The 19,068-nt window shown below is 40.5% G+C and overlaps 1 protein-coding gene across 1 annotated transcript in view; it reads left to right on the plus strand.

Moving 5' to 3' along the window:
• The window catches only part of DNAH11 (dynein axonemal heavy chain 11), a 213,524-nt gene that overhangs the window by 51,363 nt on the left and 143,093 nt on the right, over positions 1-19,068 (plus strand). Inside the window, 5 exon segments of the mRNA XM_007472188.1 lie at positions 3,125-3,275; positions 8,898-9,029; positions 13,965-14,032; positions 14,149-14,258; positions 18,101-18,301. Coding sequence (XP_007472250.1) covers positions 3,125-3,275; positions 8,898-9,029; positions 13,965-14,032; positions 14,149-14,258; positions 18,101-18,301 — 662 coding nt within the window.

Raw genomic sequence — 19,068 nt, forward strand, 5'->3', positions numbered from 1 at the left:
CCGGGGCACGAACCCGTGTCCCCTGCATCGGCAGGCGGACTCTCAACCACTGCGCCACCAGGGAAGCCCTCTCATTGTAGTTTTGATTTGTATTTCTCTAATAATTTAGCTGAAAATATTCTTTTGCCTTTGTCTCACTCATTCTCTCACCTGCATTGGATAAGCTTGTTGTCTTCTACCCCTGCAATCCCATCCTTTCATCTTTGGATATTGTTTATATGTGTAAACATACAGATTCAGAAATCATCAAAGTACACTCCTGATCTGTGGGTCCTTTTAACTTCTGCTATTTTCCAGGCCACTGTAAATAACAGAAAACCCAGCTGTAGCTGTGAGGGGCAAACTATAGAGAACTCTGATGAATTCCTGCTATCCTGTAAGACAGGATTCCAACGGCAGACTACAGAGTAATAAATAAAAAAAGTCTTCAGAAGCCTGAAGACTTTGACTACCTATATAGTTTCTAAACTGCTGGACTTTAGACTTCCTGTGATATGCCTATAGCAGTTCTAGAGTAGGAAGAAGAGCAACACAGCTGTTTATATGGAATATATTTGCAAGCACTGATGAGCCAAAGATTCTCTGTTAGTGACCTAGACGTTGGCATTAAGATGATGCATTGAGGCATCAAAATGTAGCTATTTCCTGAGGCAGGGGCAGCAATGTGTGTGATCACTTATGTAGGTAAGGAATAAATAAGTGATACTTTCACTTGTATGTTGTATGATAGCAGTGTGTTTCATTTGGCCATGTTCAAATCTACAGCATCTTTTAAAAATCAGGAGAAACTTTTATACGAAGTAAGGTGAAAGGAATTGCCAACAGTACAAAAATATAGCTTCAGTTTTTGCCATTGCTGAAGATAATTTGCTGTCTTTTAATGTTTACTAAATTTAGCAGTAATTTTTACTTGAAATTTAAAACTGTCCATATTTAACAATACAGACTTGTTTTTTTTTTTTTTTTTTTTTTTTTCCAGTGCTGTGTGGTGTGCTTGACCTCTAGCAGAGGTCATTTTGGTTTGGTTGTTTTTTTTCCCCCGCTCAGGATCAGCTCTTACCACGTCTCCTGGTTTGATTGAACTCACTTTCTTATTTGTGGACGTAATTGGTACAACAGCGTCATTTGCTCGTGGGCCTGGTCGGCTCTCCCTTTGAGACTTTGGCTACTGCCGACGTGGGTCAACAGAGTAGCTATTACATGTCCCCCAAGTGCAAAGACCACTTCCGCCTCCTAGGGCTGTGTTGACACTGCAGCTCCTGGTTACCCCTGCACAGACTTCTGACCCCACAGAGACCAAAGACAGGGGTGGGGAGTAGGGGGAGAATTTGTTACATGCATCAGGGCACTGCCTACCAACCCTTAAGCCCTACCGAACATACTGTCTTTAGGCGATGATCAGAGAGGCAGAGCCAGGATCTGAACCCAGTTCTCTCAGTTCTCCCAAATCCACCAACTCTGTGCTAACGAGTAGCACTGATTGAGAATTTGTTATATGTCAGATGTTAACGTAAGCACTTAATACATGAGAACTCGTTTGCTGCTCAGAACAACCCTAGGAAGTGCATTTCATTATTATCTCCATTGACAGATGAGAAACTTGAGGCACAGAGAGGTTAACTGACTTGCCCAAGGTAACAGAGTTAAAAAATGGATAAAGACCCAGGCAGTCTTAGAGCTCCATCTCCTTAAACAGTTCTCTCCCCTGCCCCCCTCCCCACAATAAGCTCTGGATGCTAAGATTCCACTTCTGACAGCTTATGAAGAGTAAAATGAGTAGCTGAGTGGTAGGTGTAGCCTTCATTCCCACTACCTAACACCTGCATTCCATTGTTCCATGGTGCCCACTGGATGCAGCTTGTGGAGCCCCAGAAGTTGCCATCATGCGACTGGACTTCAGCTGATAATCATTCCTCTTGGACCTGAAAATGTTTTGACAGTAGATATTTTATAAATCTAGCAGCAGTGTATAGGTAGTTGAATATTTAATAAAACCCTATTGTGAAGGCTTGTGAATATCAAAGGGAGACTTTTCTAAGATAATCATCTCGCCTTAATTTCTTCTGATATTAAAAATATGAAATTGGGCTTCCCTGGTGGCGCAGTGGTTGAGAGTCCGCTTGCCGATGCAGGGGACACGGGTTCGTGCCCCGGTCTGGGAAGATCCCACATGCCGCCGCAGAGTGGCTGGGCCCGTGAGCCATGGCCACTGAGCCTGCGCGTTCGGAGCCTGTGCTCTGCAACGGGAGAGGCCACCACAGTGAGAGGCCCGTGTACTGGAAAAAAGAATTTATATATATATATGAAATCTGATTTGCTTAAAGCAAGGTGTAGCTGTCACGGGTCTGGTTGCACTGCGTCTCTGGTGGCAGCTATATGTATTTGTAATCACTGCTTCCTATTTGATGAGAACTCTGAGCAGTTGTTTTTCATGTCATATCATACAGTTTCTTCCAGAGACTACTGTGGGTGCTACTAAGTCATGTTTCATTTTATTGATAAGTAGTGTTTTATTAATATGTTAGAGATATGAATGTATCAAAATTGGTAACATTTTATAAGCTTCAGATTCATACACATGGACCCAAGTGTGAGATACCATTTTAGAGCCACTTACTGGAACCACATTATCAGCTATCAGGTTAGAGTTACATTCAGTCCAGTGAACAAGGAGGGACTTGGCAATAGCCCCTATGGATTTTCACCTTTTTATTTGTGATTTCTCATTACTAAGTAATTGATGCCAGTTTTCATCAAGAAAGATCCCAAGCTGTTTTCATAAATAAAGCCTCTACCCTCTGAAAATACTTTCAGTCCTCTAGGAAATGACAAACTGTACTTGTAAATGCTCAGTAATGGCCTACTTACCGTCTATTATGTTGGGCTTCTAAGTGCTATTAGGAGTTTCTTTTACATTCTTTTCATTAAGGTAAAAAATGGCCATTAAAACAAGTTTTTAAAGGGTCATTTTAGAATATTTGCCATTTGAGAAACAGAATGAACCCACTCAACGTGTCCCTGAAGTGTTGGACCAAGCTGTGTTGAAGCGGGAACCTTTTGAGTTGGTGGAATTTTCCTTTTCAAGCCCGGTGCTCCATAAAAGCTTTTCTGTGTTCTTTTTCAGGTATGTGGCCAGTTGGATAGACAGAAGGCAGCATCAGTCAGAAAAGGCCAATTTAACGATTCTTTTTGATAAATACATTCCTGCGTGCTTGGATAAGCTGAGAATAAGCTTTAAAACCATCACTTCAGTTCCAGAGAGCAGCCTGGTGCAGGTTTGTCCTGGGTCACACCGTTTCACCCTCTAGTCCTGATGTGGCTTGATCAAAATAGAAGTTCTTGCTTGTTCAAAAAGATGCAGTGGTTTCTGGAATGGTTAGGTTGCTTCTACCCTCCCCCACCCCAGCCCCCGTGTTCCCCAGTGCTTTTTGCAATCCTCTGTCACACGCCTATCACATGCTATGACCATTTGGGTTTGTGGTCTGTTTCTTTCACAAGACTGTGAACCAGAGGACTGAAGCCACCTTTTACCATTTTTATATCTCCAGAGATTTCCATAATGCCAAGTACATAGTAGGTGCCCAATACATTATTGAATCATTGCGTTCTTCCCAAGTATATTTGCGTGGAATAAGAAGAACAGGATAGTAACAGCCTCATTTATTTTTCTGTTTCCTAAGTAACTGGCCCAGAGAAGGTGCTCAGTGTGTTGCTTTTGAATACAAAAAATTCATGCAATTAAAGATGTTGGCCGGTGAGTAAGAGAAAGCTTCTGAACTCCACCTCGTCAGGCACCGCCCTGCCAGGCCTCCCACTCTCTCTTCCCTTTCTTTTCTCCCCCTTCCAAAAATAGTCCTCAAGTCAGGTCAGTCTAGTTCATAGTATTTCAGGGATAGATTTCTTTTTTCTGATCCTCATTGTGAGACAGCTGGTTAGAGTGAAGAGTATATATGATACATTGTCATGGCAGCAAATGAAAATAATTCACAGCACACAGAAATGAAGGTTGTGATCTTAATCTCAGCGTGAAAAATAACTATCCCCAGCCTTTACAAGTCTAAAACTTCACAGAAGGTTTACAGTTAGAAACCTTTATTTGTGTCTCTTTAGGAGCAAAATGGGTTTTGAAGTACTTTGTTACCGTGAAGTTACTATGATACAGAATTTGTTTGAAGCTAAATTAGAAATAGTCACAAGCGTCATTTTCACAATGTTGATTCTTCCAATCCAAGAACATGGTATATCTCTCCATCTGTTTGCATCATCTTTAATTTCTTTCATCAGTGTCTTATAATTTTCTGCATACAGGTCTTTTGTCTCCTTAGGTAGGTTTATTCCTAGATATTTTATTCTTTTTGTTGCAATGGTAAATGGGAGTGTTTTCTTGATTTCACTTTCAGATTTTTCATCATTAGTATATAGGAATGCCAGAGATTTCTGTGCATTAATTTTGTATCCTGCTACTTTACCAAATTCATTGATTAGCTCTAGTAGTTTTCTGGTAGCATCTTTAGGATTCTCTATGTATAGTATCATGTCATCTGCAAACAGTGACAGCTTTACTTCTTCTTTTCCGATTTGGATTCCTTTTATTTCCTTTTCTTCTCTGATTGCTGTGGCTAAAACTTCCAAAACTATGTTGAATAAGAGTGGTGAGAGTGGGCAACCTTGTCTTGTTCCTGACCTTAGTGGAAATGCTTTCAGTTTTTCGCCATTGAGGATGATGTTGGCTGTGGGCTTGTCATATACGGCCTTTATTATATTGAGGAAAGTTCCCTCTACACCTACTTTCTGCAGGGTTTTTATCATAAATGGGTGTTGAATTTTGTCAAAAGCTTTCTCTGCATCTATTGAGATGATCATATGGTTTTTCTCCTTCAATTTGTTAATATGGTTAATCACATTGATAGATTTGCGTATATTGAAGAATCCTTGCATTCCTGGAATAAACCCCACTTGATCATGGTGTATGATCCTTTTAATGTGCTGTTGGATTCTGTTTGCTAGTATTTTGTTGAGGATTTTTGCATCTATGTTCATCAGTGATATTGGCCTGTAGTTTTCTTTCTTTGTGACATCCTTGTCTGGTTTTGGTATCAAGGTGATGGTGGCCTCGTAGAATGAGTTTGGGAGTGTTCCTCCCTCTGCTATATTTTGGAAGAGTTTGAGAAGAATAGGTGTTAGCTCTTCTCTAAATGTTTGATAGAATTCGCCTGTGAAGCCATCTGGTCCTGGGCTTTTGTTTGTTGGAAGATTTTTAATCACAGTTTCAATTTCAGTGTTTGTGATTGGTCTGTTCATATTTTCTATTTCTTCCTGATTCAGTCTTGGCAGTTTGTGCATTTCTAAGAATTTGTCCATTTCTTCCAGATTGTCCATTTTATTGGCATAGAGTTGCTTGTAGTAATCCCTCATGATTTTTTGTATTTCTGCAGTGTCAGTTGTTACTTCTCCTTTTTCATTTCTGATTCTATTGATTTGAGTCTTCTCCCTTATTTTCTTGATGAGTCTGGCTAATGGTTTATCAATTTTGTTAATCTTCTCAAAGAACCAGCTTTTAGTTTTATTGATCTTTGCTATTGTTTCCTTCATTTCTTTTTCATTTATTTCTGATCTGATTTTTATGATTTCTTTCCTTCTGCTAACTCTGGGGTTTTTTTGTTCTTCTTTCTCTAATTGCTTGAGGTGCAAGGTTAGGTTGTTTATTCGAGATGTTTCCTGCTTCTTAAGGTGGGCTTGTATTGCTATGAGTGAAGTAAGTCAGAAAGAGAAGGACAAATACCGCATGCTAACACATATATATGGAATCTAAGAAAAAAAAATGTTATGAAGAACCTAGGGGTAAGACAGGAATAAAGACACAGACCTACTGGAGAACAGACTTGAGGATATGGGGAGGGGGAAGGGTGAGGTGTGATAGGGCGAGAGAGAGACATGGACATATATATACTAACAAACGTAAGGTAGATAGCCAGTGGGAAGCAGCCGCATGGCACAGGGAAACCGGCTCGGTTCTTTGTGGCTGTCTGGAGGGGTGGGATAGGGAGGGTGGGAGGGAGGGAGACAGAGGGAAGAGATATGGGAACATATGTATATGTATAGCTGATTCACTTTGTTATAAAGCAGAAACTAACACACCATTGTAAAGCAATTATACCCCAATAAAGATGTTAAAAAAAAAAAAAAAAGAAATAGTCACAAGCATAATAAGAAGAGAAAGTTCAGGTTTTTGGATAATTCACACACCAATTAAGAAAACGATAGTCTTCAACAGTAATTATCTGAGGTATAATTTATTTCTGAAAGCAGGTCTGAATTTATTCATAATGAATTAATTTTGTGGTTAGCCTAATTAGACGTCCTCTGGTGTAATTCTTGCAAAAAAGCAAGTATCGAGTTCCTTCTCAACTTGACTTGTGTATTTGTGTTTCTCTGTAGTGCAAACTTTTTCATTCAAGAGTAGTGTGAAAATAAGTCAGTAGGAATTAATATGATTTTTGCTCTCACTTCTTCCTTTTGTAGTACTCAGAAATGGCATTTTATCCTTAACTCCTTTTTTGACTGCTATTGTATAAAGTCGTCTCTTTGCAGTGATTGCTTATAAGGACAAAATTTGTGACAAAAATGAGTGTACAAGAGAATAGCTTAAGAAGACTACCTTATTTTTCTTGAAGTATAGTTGATTTACAATGTTGTGTTATACATACTGGTATACAGAAAAGTGATTCAGTTATGTATATATGCCCACACATATATACACATATATACGTATGTATATATATTCTTTTTCATATTCTTTTCCACTGTGGTTTATCATAGGATACTGAATATACTTTGTGCTATACAATAGGACCTTGTTGTTTATCCATTCTACATATACTAGTTTGCATCCACTAATCCCAAACTCCCAATCCATTCCTCCAGTCCGACTTCCCGTTGGCAACCACAAGTCTGTTCTCTATGTCTGTGAGTCTGTCTCTGTTTCATAGATAAGTTCGTTTGTGTTATATTTTAGATTCCACATACAAGTGATGTCATATGATATTTGCCTTTCTTTGTCTGACTTCACTTAGTATGATAATGTCTAGGTCCACCCATGTAGCTGTAAATGGCATTATTTCATTCTTTTTAGAAGGCTACTTTAAGAAATTAATGTACTATGTTTTCCAATATATGAAACTTTTTTGCTTTACGTTTGGTAAAGTGTTTTAACTCATTCAGAGTATGCACCAAGGTATGATTTTATTAATTGCTGGCACAGAGCTTAAAATGTTTTCCAAGTACTGTGTTTGGGAGAAAACAGAACAAATCAGGTGAGTTATCAGCATGTTCAAATCAGTGGATAATGTCATATTCAGACCTTTCAGTCTTTTTCATTTTAATTTTAACAGTTCCTTAGACTCACATGGCTTCTACTCAGGAATAGCAAAGCCTCAGAGTTTTACATTATTTTTCTTGATAACAAATTGGTGAGTTTTATTCCATCAGAAGATTATTTTAAATTGGCAATCATGGCACAATATAAAATAATGGAAATCAAGAGAGACTGAAAAATATAACAGGCACTCAACTATTTAAATTTTGAAAACATTTCCAAATTATGTCCAGGACCCATTTTCCATGTTACCATGGATTTTCCCCACCTCTCATGGTTGGGAAGGAGAGGCACACACATGACATGCTTTGTTATAGCTTCCGTAGCTGTGTGTATGATAGTGATAAAAATCTACTGCTGCCTCCAGAAACTGGGGGAAGGGTATCCTGAGTTTTGAGGGTCTATGACAGTACTAACTCATGACAACCATTTTTGTGCTTTAGAGCAGGCATGCCCAACCCCCGGGCCTTGGACCAGTACTGGTCCCATGGCCTGTTAGGAACCGGGCCACACAGCAGGAGGTGAGCGGCGGGCCAGCGAGGAAGCTTCATCTGCCTCTCGCTTCCCGTTGCTCCCCCCCATTGCTCACATTACCTCCTAAACCATCCCCCCCACCGCCCCCACCGTCCATGGAAAAATTGTCTTCCACGAAACCGGTCCCTGGTACCAGAAAGTTGGGGACTGCTGCTTTAGAGAACTAGCTCAAAAACGTGTTCATTATGGTTATGATTTCACATGACAGAGGTGTTGGCAGCAGCCATGTTCCCCCCTTACTGACCTGATTGCCCTGGACATGGAGTGTGTTTCAGACCAATAAAGCCGTTTCACCCGGAGGTGAAGAGCAAGTTCCTGAACAGCATTTCTTCCAGGGTTAACTTTAGTGTCCTGTCTAAAAAATGCCACAGGCTAAGGCTGTCAGTCCGACTTTCCAGATTTATGACAACAGGTGGGGGAAATAGCTGCCAAAGTACTAAGGGAAAGTGGGTTATCTAAATGTTCAACCGTGGGAAATGGTTACATAGCCTTTCCATCTAGTGCCTTCATTCCCAGTGATATTGTAGGGCAACACTTACGGAAAAGGAAAAATGCCTTTAGTTTGTTTTTAAGTGAGAAAGTGGTCTCTAGGATATACCCACTGTGTGTAGTAGGTAGTAGTATGACTCCCTATTTATAAAAAGACAGCACAGCTATATCCCCATTATTTTTTTCTTTTTGGTTTTATGTATTTCTCTTTATTACAGTGATTATTGGAGGATTTATGATAATAGGGGTTTTTTTTAACAGTTTGTTGTTACCTAGAAGATTAGTTTGGTTGAAAGTGGCCAAGGATGTCCACCGCTGACTCAGAAACCCAAAGCCGCCATTTTTGTGTCTCACGGGGTAGCAAATCACACAGAACGGGAAAAAATCACAGAATCTCTTAAGGGTACAGTGGGTTTGTTAATAAGCCCTGTGAACTTACTTCACTGTTTTAAAAAAGAAGAAAGTTTCCGTGAAAGAATGGCTTTTTCTTTTTCTTTAGACTATTTGCACTCTTTTGGAATGTTTGTTGACTCCTGAAAATGTACCTTCTGACAGCCCGAAGGAAGTTTATGAGGTCTATTTTGTCTTTGCTTGTATCTGGGCATTTGGAGGCATTCTACTACAAGATCAGGTATGTGCAGAAATAGTTTATAGAACCAGTTTTATTCGGGGGGGAATATTATTCTTTGTGATCCCTATGGGGTTTTTTAAAATGTATATTATCATAAATCTATCCTACTTGCCCTATTCTCTCCTAAGCCTGTAACATTGTCAGCAAGCTCATTCAGGCTGGTGGTGCTCTCTTTGGCTGGTAAGGTCAAATCCATAGCCTTCCATCAGATCTGTCTTCTGAATTCAAGGTTCCATGTCAGTACCAGCAGTGTTTCAGTGTGCCTGAGACAGGGTGCTTCATCTGCCCCACCCCCATATTTGCTCTTCCTCTTTCGTCTTTTCCTCAGTGATGCATTTCTCCCAGTTGCTCTAGTTAAAAACCTGGGAGACATCATCTTATTTCTACATCCCATGGTCATCAGATCCTTTCAGTTGAAAATAGCTGTCACATCTGTCCCCTCTTCTCTATCCCTACAGCCTTAATTCAGGAGTGTATCATCTTTAGATTGTTGTGGGCTACCACATTGTTTTGGCTTGGGCTCCCATAACAAAGTATCATACCCTGGGTAGCTTAAACAACAGAAATTTACTTTCTCTCACTTCTGGAGGCTGCAAGTCCAAAGTCAGGGTGCCAGCACGGTTGAGTTCTGGTGAGGGCCCTCCTCATGCCTTGCAGACGGCTACCTTTTTCTGTGTCCTCACATGGCAGAGAGAGAGAAAGATAAAAAGTTTTCTGATGTCTTTGTAAAGTCACTAACCTAAACATAATCACCTCCCAAAGACCCCATCTCCAAATACCATCACATTGGGGATTAAGCCTTCAGCATATGAATTTTGGTGGGGAGACAATTCAATCCACAGCACATAATAACATTCAAATTGGTTTCCAGGTCTCTAGTCCTCTTACCCTCTAAGTAGTCTCATACATGATTCCTAGGGTAATTGTTGTGAACCATAGTCAGCCTCAGGCTGGTTCCTTTCCATTGTTCTTTTCTTCAGCCTAAAGTGAAGCTATCATTCCTACACAGCATTGCTAGTACAGTCCGTTTGTGGCTTCTGAGTTCTTCTGGGCAAACACTTGAGACACGAACTTGCATAGATGTGCGCACACACACACGTGCGCCCACGCCCACACACATGACATATACCACACACAAGCTGCTTAGACTTGCCAAAGTACAAAGTGGGAGTTTTTCACCTTTAGAAATTTGCACATCTAATCTCTCCCATGCACCTCTCTGTACAGATTTTTTCATGTAATCTTTACAGTAATTCTTCAGGGTATCCTCACTGTGCAGATAAAGTAAAGCTCAGAGTGGCAAAGTAACTTGACTGATGGGAAATGATGACATCAGGATTCCCACTCATGTATCTCTCTCTCCACAAGCCATCCATGGTACACCAGGATCTCTCATGGTCGTAGTGCTTCTATGGGTACCTCTGAATCTTTGAATTAAAAATAGATAGCATATGTCTTCCAGGATTCCCTAAATGTTTCCAGATGTAAACAGGGAATTTAACTTGGAAGGCATCACAGCCAAGAATGACCCAGATTTGTTGGTTTATTCACTGTAGGTTCTAAAATCCATGGTTGCTATAACCTGTGGGCCAGTTCCTCCTCTTGTTACTAGGTAACCATAAATTATACCTATAAATAAATCTGGCATTCACTTGGCATTCTATATCTTATTCTGACCCTTCTCAGAAGCCACATTGCCTTCGGTAATCTCAAAGTGCTTTCTAAAGAATATAGCCTCTGTTGCCTGAGTGAGAATATTGGGTGACTTCACATGGTTTTTCTCAAAGGCAAAATTTACACGTGTGGATTTCTCCTTCATGGAGACCGCATGCAGACTCTCCCTCTCTCCCCCTCTCCCCCCTCCCCTTCTCCCCCAAAAGCTCATGGGTTTTGTCTTTTTTTCCAGTGTTCTCCAGAAGGGTTTTCCTTTTCCAGGGCGTACAACCAGGTAAAATCACATGAGTAGGAGGTTGACAGCTGAGATCTTTCTACTCCTGATCATAACAGCTCACCTTCCTCCCAGCTGATCCTCTTTTCGTCTTTGCAGTTTCCCAACCTGGCAGCCTTCCAGTCAGTTATTCAAGCCAACAGCTGGGCATCACATGGTCCCCTTCCTCTCCCAGACACTGTTCCCCCAATTAATAGTCGACATCATCATCATCATCTTTAAATTTTCAAAAAGACTTTAACTGTGAAGGATTCAAAAGAGAGGCTATGAAGTTGGAAACATGAATGAAGCAGACCCAAGAAAGAGTCTTAGGATAGCCATTTATTCAACAAATTTGGGTGCCTACTGTATGTCAGGGAACATGCTCAGGGCTCTTAATAGGCTAGCTCGCTGAATCTTCAAAAAAATAAATCCTGTCTATATAGGTACAACTATTCTTCTTTTACAAAAAAGAAACTGAAACTTAGATAAGTTAGCCTGCTTGGGAACATGGCTAACTAATGTCTGAGGCAAGTTCAAGCTGCAGCAGACTGACTCAGGACCTGTGTTCTTAACCCAGGCTGTTGCAAACACGTTCCAAAATTGGTCCCCCATCAACCCTCCCTGAGCCTCCTATAAACAGCCGTTATCCTTTCTCACTTGGCTTCTGAAGTAAGCTCCTCACTGGTCTTTCCGCTTCTATACTTGCCCCATAATCCATTATTCACTCAGCAGCCAGAGTGATTTTTTTTTTAACGTAAATTGGATTATATGATACACTACTGAGTTCACAACACTTTAATTGCTTTTAAGATAAAACTTTAAAATTTAATACTCTTTACACGGCCTCTGGGTCTGGCGCTGCCTCTCTCCCTACCTCTTCCTCTGCTGCTGCCTCCCCTCGCTCCCCTCTAGCTGCACCCGCCAGTTTCTGGAGCACAGGTTGTTTCGTACCATAAGATATTTGCACATGCTGACCTCTTCCTGCTTCCTGGAATGGTCTTCTCTCTAATATGTGCCTGTTCTCAGAGATGGCTTCCCTGAACATCCAGTTAAAACAGCTTCACCCATTTCTCTCACTTCCAGCAACGTCGCCTTTCAAGGCACCTGTTTATTTATTTGTCTTTTTATTGGCTTCACCTCTGCTTCCACCGTGCTTCCTCGTGGCTTCCCCTTTCTCTTTCCCATAAGCTCTATGAGGGCAGAAACCCTGTTTGTTGTCTTCCCCACTATAGAACAAAATGCATTTCAGTGAGTGAATGTATGATTCAAAATTTGTCATCAAAACCACTTTGCTGATGTAGCGGTTATAGGAGAAGCAAATTTTGATGTGAAGTAGGAGTCGTATGTATCCTGCCTACAGAGAATGGTGCCAGATAAGGAACACCTTCTGAATGAACTTGATTTCAGACCAACTTCTGCAGGGTGATAAAAAAAATCCTCATGACACCAATCTGAACATAACTGAAATGAACCTAAACTCATTTGACATACGAGTGGTGGTGGGTAGGAATAGGAACTCAGCTTGTTTGGAAAGTGATGGGATCAGCTCTCCCTGCTAAGGCTGATCACCCCTCTCAGCCCCGACCACACTCTCCTATCTTCAAGCAGTCCTGTCTGTCTCCATTTGTGTGTGTGAGATAGCGTCGTACAAAAAGTGGGCCGTAGTCCACGGACATAAGGACACCAAAGTAAAAGCAAGTTTAAGAATTCTTCTGGAGAAAAATGGGAGTTGGAGTCTTAGATAAGTGAGATGGCTGAATGCAATGGACCATGCACAGTGTTTTTAGAGTTCACCAAAACTCACTTTGCCAGCTCATCCTCTGGATGTAAGAGTCTAGGCCAGGTCATCCTGTAGATACAGAAGGGGTTGTTAGTTGCTAGTACACAGTTGGAATTTCTCCTTCTCCATTTTCCAAACCCTAATCTAGCAGCAAAGGGCTTGTACCTGTCGTCATATAAAAACAAGCACCTTCGGGTTTCCCTGGTGGCGCAGTGGTTGAGAGTCCGCCTGCCGATGCAGGGGACACGGGTTCATGCCCCGGTCCAGGAAGATCCCGCATGCCGCAGAGCGGCCAGGCCCATGAGCCATGGCCACTGAGCCTGCACGTCCGGAGCCTGTGCTCCGCAACGGGAGAGGCCACAACAGTGAGAGGGCCGCGTACCGAAAAAAAACAAAAACAAAAACAAAAAAAAACAAGCACCTTCTAGCAAGGAGAACCTGTTTCCTACGCTGTCATCTTCTCTGGAAGATTCTCTTGTAGGGCAGGAATTTGTGGAGTGTTCAGCTAGACCACTCAGTTGTGCTGTGCTAGAAAACCAAGTCCAGGTTCTTTCCCTCATGGCAGAGCTTCTCAGGTTTCCAATTTCAAAGACCAACAACATTTCAATAATGATTTGGAGGAATGAAATAGGGTTACCAACTGTCTGCTTTTCTAAATAAGGGCATTTATTTTAAAATGACCATTTATTATCACCATAGCTTTATAAAGGAAAGGATATTTTAACGCCAAAAGTTCCAGGGAGGCTATAAGCTCAAAGAACAGTATTTAAATCAATAATGTTACTAATTTTTTAAAGTATTCCTTTGTTCTTACTTTCCTCATTTTACCCTCAGTTCATGGAGATATTAGTAGAAATCAATACCACCATTTGCTAACCACTGTCTTATAGCATGGTGATTTGCATGATAGCCCATTACTGAATTGAATAACCTCGGGGTCATCTAAGGTTCATCTAAGCTTACCTTGTTCTTTAAGTTAATAATTACTCCAGAAAATTTGTACCTGATGGACATATGGCAGTTATAGCTTTCTGCCTTGATGGTATTGTCATTCCTTATAGCTTCCTTCTAGTTATTTATTTTTTCTTGGGTCAGTTACTCAATCCCATTTGTAATTATGAGTCTGTACACTGCAAACACTGTGATCAGCCAGATTTGCAGGGGCTTTCTACGTGTTCAAAATTACTTTCAGGTCTGCAATAAGAATTTCTCTTGCTCTCCTTAGGTTTCTGGTTGTCAAGCTGAATTCAGTCAGTGGTGGCATAAAGAGATGAAAGCAGTGAAGTTTCCATCCCAGGGAACAATTTTTTTTTTTTTTTTTTTTAACATCTTTATTGGGGTATAATTGCTTTACAATGGTGTGTTAGTTTCTGCTTTATAACAGAGTGAGTCAGTTATACATATATATACCAGGGAACAATTTTTGATTATTATCTGGACCACAAAACTAAGAAATTCTTGTCTTGGGCTGATAAGATCCCCCAATTTACTATGAATCCAGAGGCACCTCTGCAGGTAGGTGTGGGGAACATAGTACTCTTCTAGCCACATGGTGCTGGTTTGAGCCTTGTTTGTTTGTTTTTGAGCAGTCTTTCCCCCCTCGCCCCGATCAATAAATTACTGTTGGCGTGGTCAGCATATAACGTATTGCCTTGGAGAGAAGAATCTCAAGTTATAGGAATGATTAGTGGGATGGTTTCTATATTTCTACAACTTCTTTTTTTTAATTTATTTCAATTTAATTCTGTGGTAACAGCTTTCTTTAGATTTCCCTAGAAGTTTTGTGATTTTATAAAAATCAGAAGCACGTTTCTGTTAGTCTAGTGAGTCTTATTTCTGACCTTAGTGTGAATTTCGTAAACAGGGCTTTTCACATATAACTTCTTTCCTTTACTCCTCAAGCCATAAAATTAATGTTTGACCTTCTTACTCATATTTTCAAGTTCACATGGCAGCTCACAAATCTAAATGAATCTTTATCATCTTATAACTGTTTATAAATTGTCCTACATTTTTATATATCAAGTTATTCTTTAACCATCTTCTAATTCTGCCTCAATCTGTTTTGCTTTTCATTATATTTCTTTCTCAAAATCATGTTGTTTTGATTGATTTTGGAGCTTATTATTTCAAGTAGTGCCATATGAAATGCATATAGGTGATTTCTACACTAATTAGGAGGCAGATAGTGTGAAATAAAAGAAAATCCAGTGTGAGTTTCTTGGAGCTACAGTAACCAAATACCACAAACTAGGTGGCTTCAATAACAGAAATTTATTGTCTCACAGTTTTGGAGGCTAGAAGTTGAAAATAAAGGTGTTAGCAGGATGGGTTCCTTCTGAGGGCGGTAAGGGAAAATCTCTCCTAGCTTTGGGTGGTTTGCTGAAAATCTTGGTGTTCCTTGCAATGTGGCAACATTCCTCAAATCTTCACATGATGGCATTTTCCCCGTGTGTATTCTTTGTATTCACATTTCCGTTTTACCAGTCATTTTGAATCAGGGGCCTACTCTGCTTGTATTAGTGTGCTCGGGATATACTGACAAACTACCAGAGACTGAGCGGCTTAAACATCAAAATTTTTCTCATAGTCTTAGAGGCTAGAAGTCCAAGTTTGAAGTGTTAGTAGATTTGGTTTCTCCTGAGGCCTCTGTCCTTGGCTTGTAGATGGCCACCTCTTGCTGTGTCCTCACATGGTCCTTCCTCTGTATACACACATCCCTGGGCACTGTCTTGAAGTGTGTCCAAATTTCTTCTTCCTACAAGAACATCAGTCAGATTGGATTAAGTCCCACTCTCTCAGCCTCATTTAAACTTAATCACCTCTTTAAAGGCCTTATCTCCAAGTACAGTCATATTCTGTGACACTGGGGTTAGGGCTCCAACATATGAATTTTGGGAGGACACATTTCACCCTATAACCACTTAACCAGGAGGAAACATCATTTTACAAACCAGAAGTTCGGAGGTAGGAAGGCCTTATGACTTGGTGATATCACCAAGGATTCAGATCTTCTCACCTTAACCCTGGCCTCACTTGAAGACTGGTATCCCTCCTGATCTCAAGATGACTCTAGTGGTCCCAGGAGTTCGAAGGAAACAAGTTAGGGGGAAAGAAGACTTTCTCATATTTTTTATTAAGACTGGAGAAACTTTTTGCAGAAGCCCCAGAGCAGACTGCCCCCTGTATCCAATTCACCAGGGGTCATCTGCCACCTCTAACCCAGTCTCAGGCCAGGGTAATGAGGTTAAGCTTTGACAATCATCACACCATTGCAGGAGTCAGGTTGTGTGGAGGAGGGGCAGAGACTTGAACAAAGTGGGGCTCTGGCAGGAGGGAAGAAGTGGACAGATGGATTCTGGGAGGCAACGAGCAAGGTCTGCTCCATCTGCTTTATAGATTTTGACATCTCTGTTTCTGCTCAGCCTGTCTAGACTTCAGCTACCTAACAGTATTATCTAGCTGGTTGAAAGCTGAGGATTTGTACTTAACCAAAAGAAACACACACACACATGCACACACACACACACACACACACACACACACACACAAACACACACACGACCAAAAAAGTGGCATCACAAGGTTGATGCACCTTATCAGTGATGCGTTTTATTCAACAGAGAACCTATCAGGACTTCGTAGTCTTACTGTATACACAACTGCACCAAATGTGGTTATTTGATTAAAAGCCTCTTAACATGTTAGAGGAGAACCATATTGAGCCAATAATAGTAGCAAATACTAATATGACATTATGTCAGGACCTTTTCTAAGCGCCTTATTTCCATAGATTAACTAATTTAATCCTTATGAAAATTTTCTAAGGCAGGGACTGTTACTAGCCTTTTTACATATGGCGAAATAGAGGTAACAAGACATCAGGTAATGTGTATACAGTCCGTGCTCAGCAGAGCGTTCTGTGTGGTAGGTAAGACAGGGCGCAGGCTCCAGACAGATTTGAGTTTGAATCTAAGTACTACCACCTATGAGTTTGGCCAAGTTATGAATGTTCTCTAAGCTTTAACTTCATCATCTCTGAAATGGAAATGATAACAAAACTCTCCTCATAGGTTTGTTATGAGTGTCATATGACGTAATGCATGCAAAGGGCTCAGCATAGTACCTGTCACATACTCAGCTCTCAGTAGGTGTTAATTATGGGTATTAATGTGTGGACAAAAGAGCCAATATCAATAGCCAAATTAAACAGCAAATGATGACAACTAGCAGCAAGAAAGGAAAAGAATGTTATAGAACTCAAGTCTAATTTTAAAAAGTCATCTAGGACTGTTCAATGTAGCACAGAATAGTCTGTGCCTTTCAACAGGTCCTGAGAGTATCACTGAATTCAAGTGAAGTCCTAGAGGGAATGCTCATCATCATGAAGATGATCTTGAATGATCTATAAAATACTCGGTCAGTACATGCTAACCACGTAGGGAAGAACCCTATTACAGAGTTTATGTGTTTTTCTTATGAGCAATATAAATCCTGCAAGTAGTTTTTTTAATCCCCTTTTTAATTTGGCCACCAAGAAATGTAAGACATATTCAATTCTCTTTAATCACCATGCAGGCTTCTCTTTCCTGTGTGTCTGTGTCTGCTTCCCCTTTTCCTCATCTTATATATTAGTCTGCGTTCCCTGAGTCTGGCTTTTATTTATTTGTATTCTTCGTTTTATTGTATTCTTGTAAGCCACCTCTAACTTCTTGTGAAACGATGTAGCATCTAAATAAATAGCCAAATTTCAAAACAGAAACATGTTATGAGAATTTTTAACAAAACAACGCACAATAAGTTTCAACAGTGCTTTGGATTTGTGCATATTTCACTTAATGCCTGTTTCCTCCAAGCTGGTCTCTCCTCGCACTGAACTCCTTTAGCGTGGGTTGTGCCTAATCATTTTGCACATTAATCATTAATCTTACTGGGCCCAGGAATTGCTACCAATTTTTGTTTATATGTGGCTTGGCTTTTTCACACGCTTTATCATCTCCTAAAGAGTGGTGGACAGTTTCTTAAGCATTTACTGCATTCCCTTGTATGTGTAACACAAGGTTAGGCAGAGTGTAGGTATTCCGTGATAGGGAGCCTTGGGTGCTAGCTCTTAAATGGAAAAAATAAATCAGTTGCTTCTGCTGTGGCACTTTGACGGCACTACCCAACTGCTCTTCTCAAGCTGTGATGTCTGAACTGATCATTCAAAACAAGAAATTAAGTGGGATCTCTCCTACTGGCTGTTTAGAGCTAAGAATTCATTTGGTCTCAATTCTAAAATGACTACATTTGTTCAGATACAAAATTTTGGAATGCCTCTCTCTCTGATCTTTCTCTCATTCTATTTTTCCCTCCAGAGAGTTCTGGTTCACACATCAGAGACAACTCGTCTTCAATATTTCATAGAGTTGCTGCTTGAGAAAGGACAGCCGCTGATGCTGGTAGGAAATGCTGGAGTGGGAAAAACAGTCTTTGTAGGTGACATACTAGCAGGTCTCTCCGAGGCTTATATAGTGTCCCATGTGCCTTTCAACTACTACACAACATCGGCAGCTCTGCAGAGTAAGTGTTCCTCCTGTTTATACTTGAGAAACAAGAGATCAGAAACTGTCAAGGCCAGAACATGCAGCCCAAAGAAATGATTACTTTTGCTAGGCTTTAGACATTTTGCTTAGGATGCATTTTTACTTATCACCATTCTGGCTAAATATACTTTGTCTGAATATTGTGATTTTTGGCTTTCCATATGACTCCTGGCTTTATGTGGGTTACTACTCTATAGAACAGCAAGAATTTACATCAGTAGTGTTCATTGCTTTGCCTCTGAACCGTTTGGTTAGGTTTAATCAATTTCATGGAGCCCTAGCAACAAAAGAATATACTCCAGGAAGAGTGCACTGGTTACCTTTTCAAGTAAGGGATTGATTTAGGGGGAAGTTCATTCAAACTGTATTGATGAAATGACAGGCCCCAGGTTGTTAGTTAAATCTTAGAAGAGCTATGAGAATAATTTTTAACTGTTGAATACATGTGTCAGCGTAATCAAAGGAACCACATAGATTTTGGGCATTCTGAGTTTGGAAGGGCACGTGAAGTAGATGTGTAAAAGTAGAGAAGCACTGATATCGATATAAAGAGCTGATAGTTCTGGCCAGCACAGCAGTGGGGCTGTGCTGTATGGGGGCAGCAGAACTCCCTTCTGTCCGCTACTGTAGGAAACCTGTTGCCCTGAACATGTTTTCTTGTTGTGTGTGTTGTTGCTGTTTTCTCAGCTCTGTCAGTCAAGATTAATAACATATTTTCTTATCATGGACATCAACTCAGCCAAG

Source organism: Lipotes vexillifer, unplaced genomic scaffold (genome assembly GCF_000442215.2).
Source record: "Lipotes vexillifer unplaced genomic scaffold, Lipotes_vexillifer_v1.1 scaffold474, whole genome shotgun sequence".
NCBI lineage: Eukaryota > Metazoa > Chordata > Mammalia > Artiodactyla > Lipotidae > Lipotes > Lipotes vexillifer.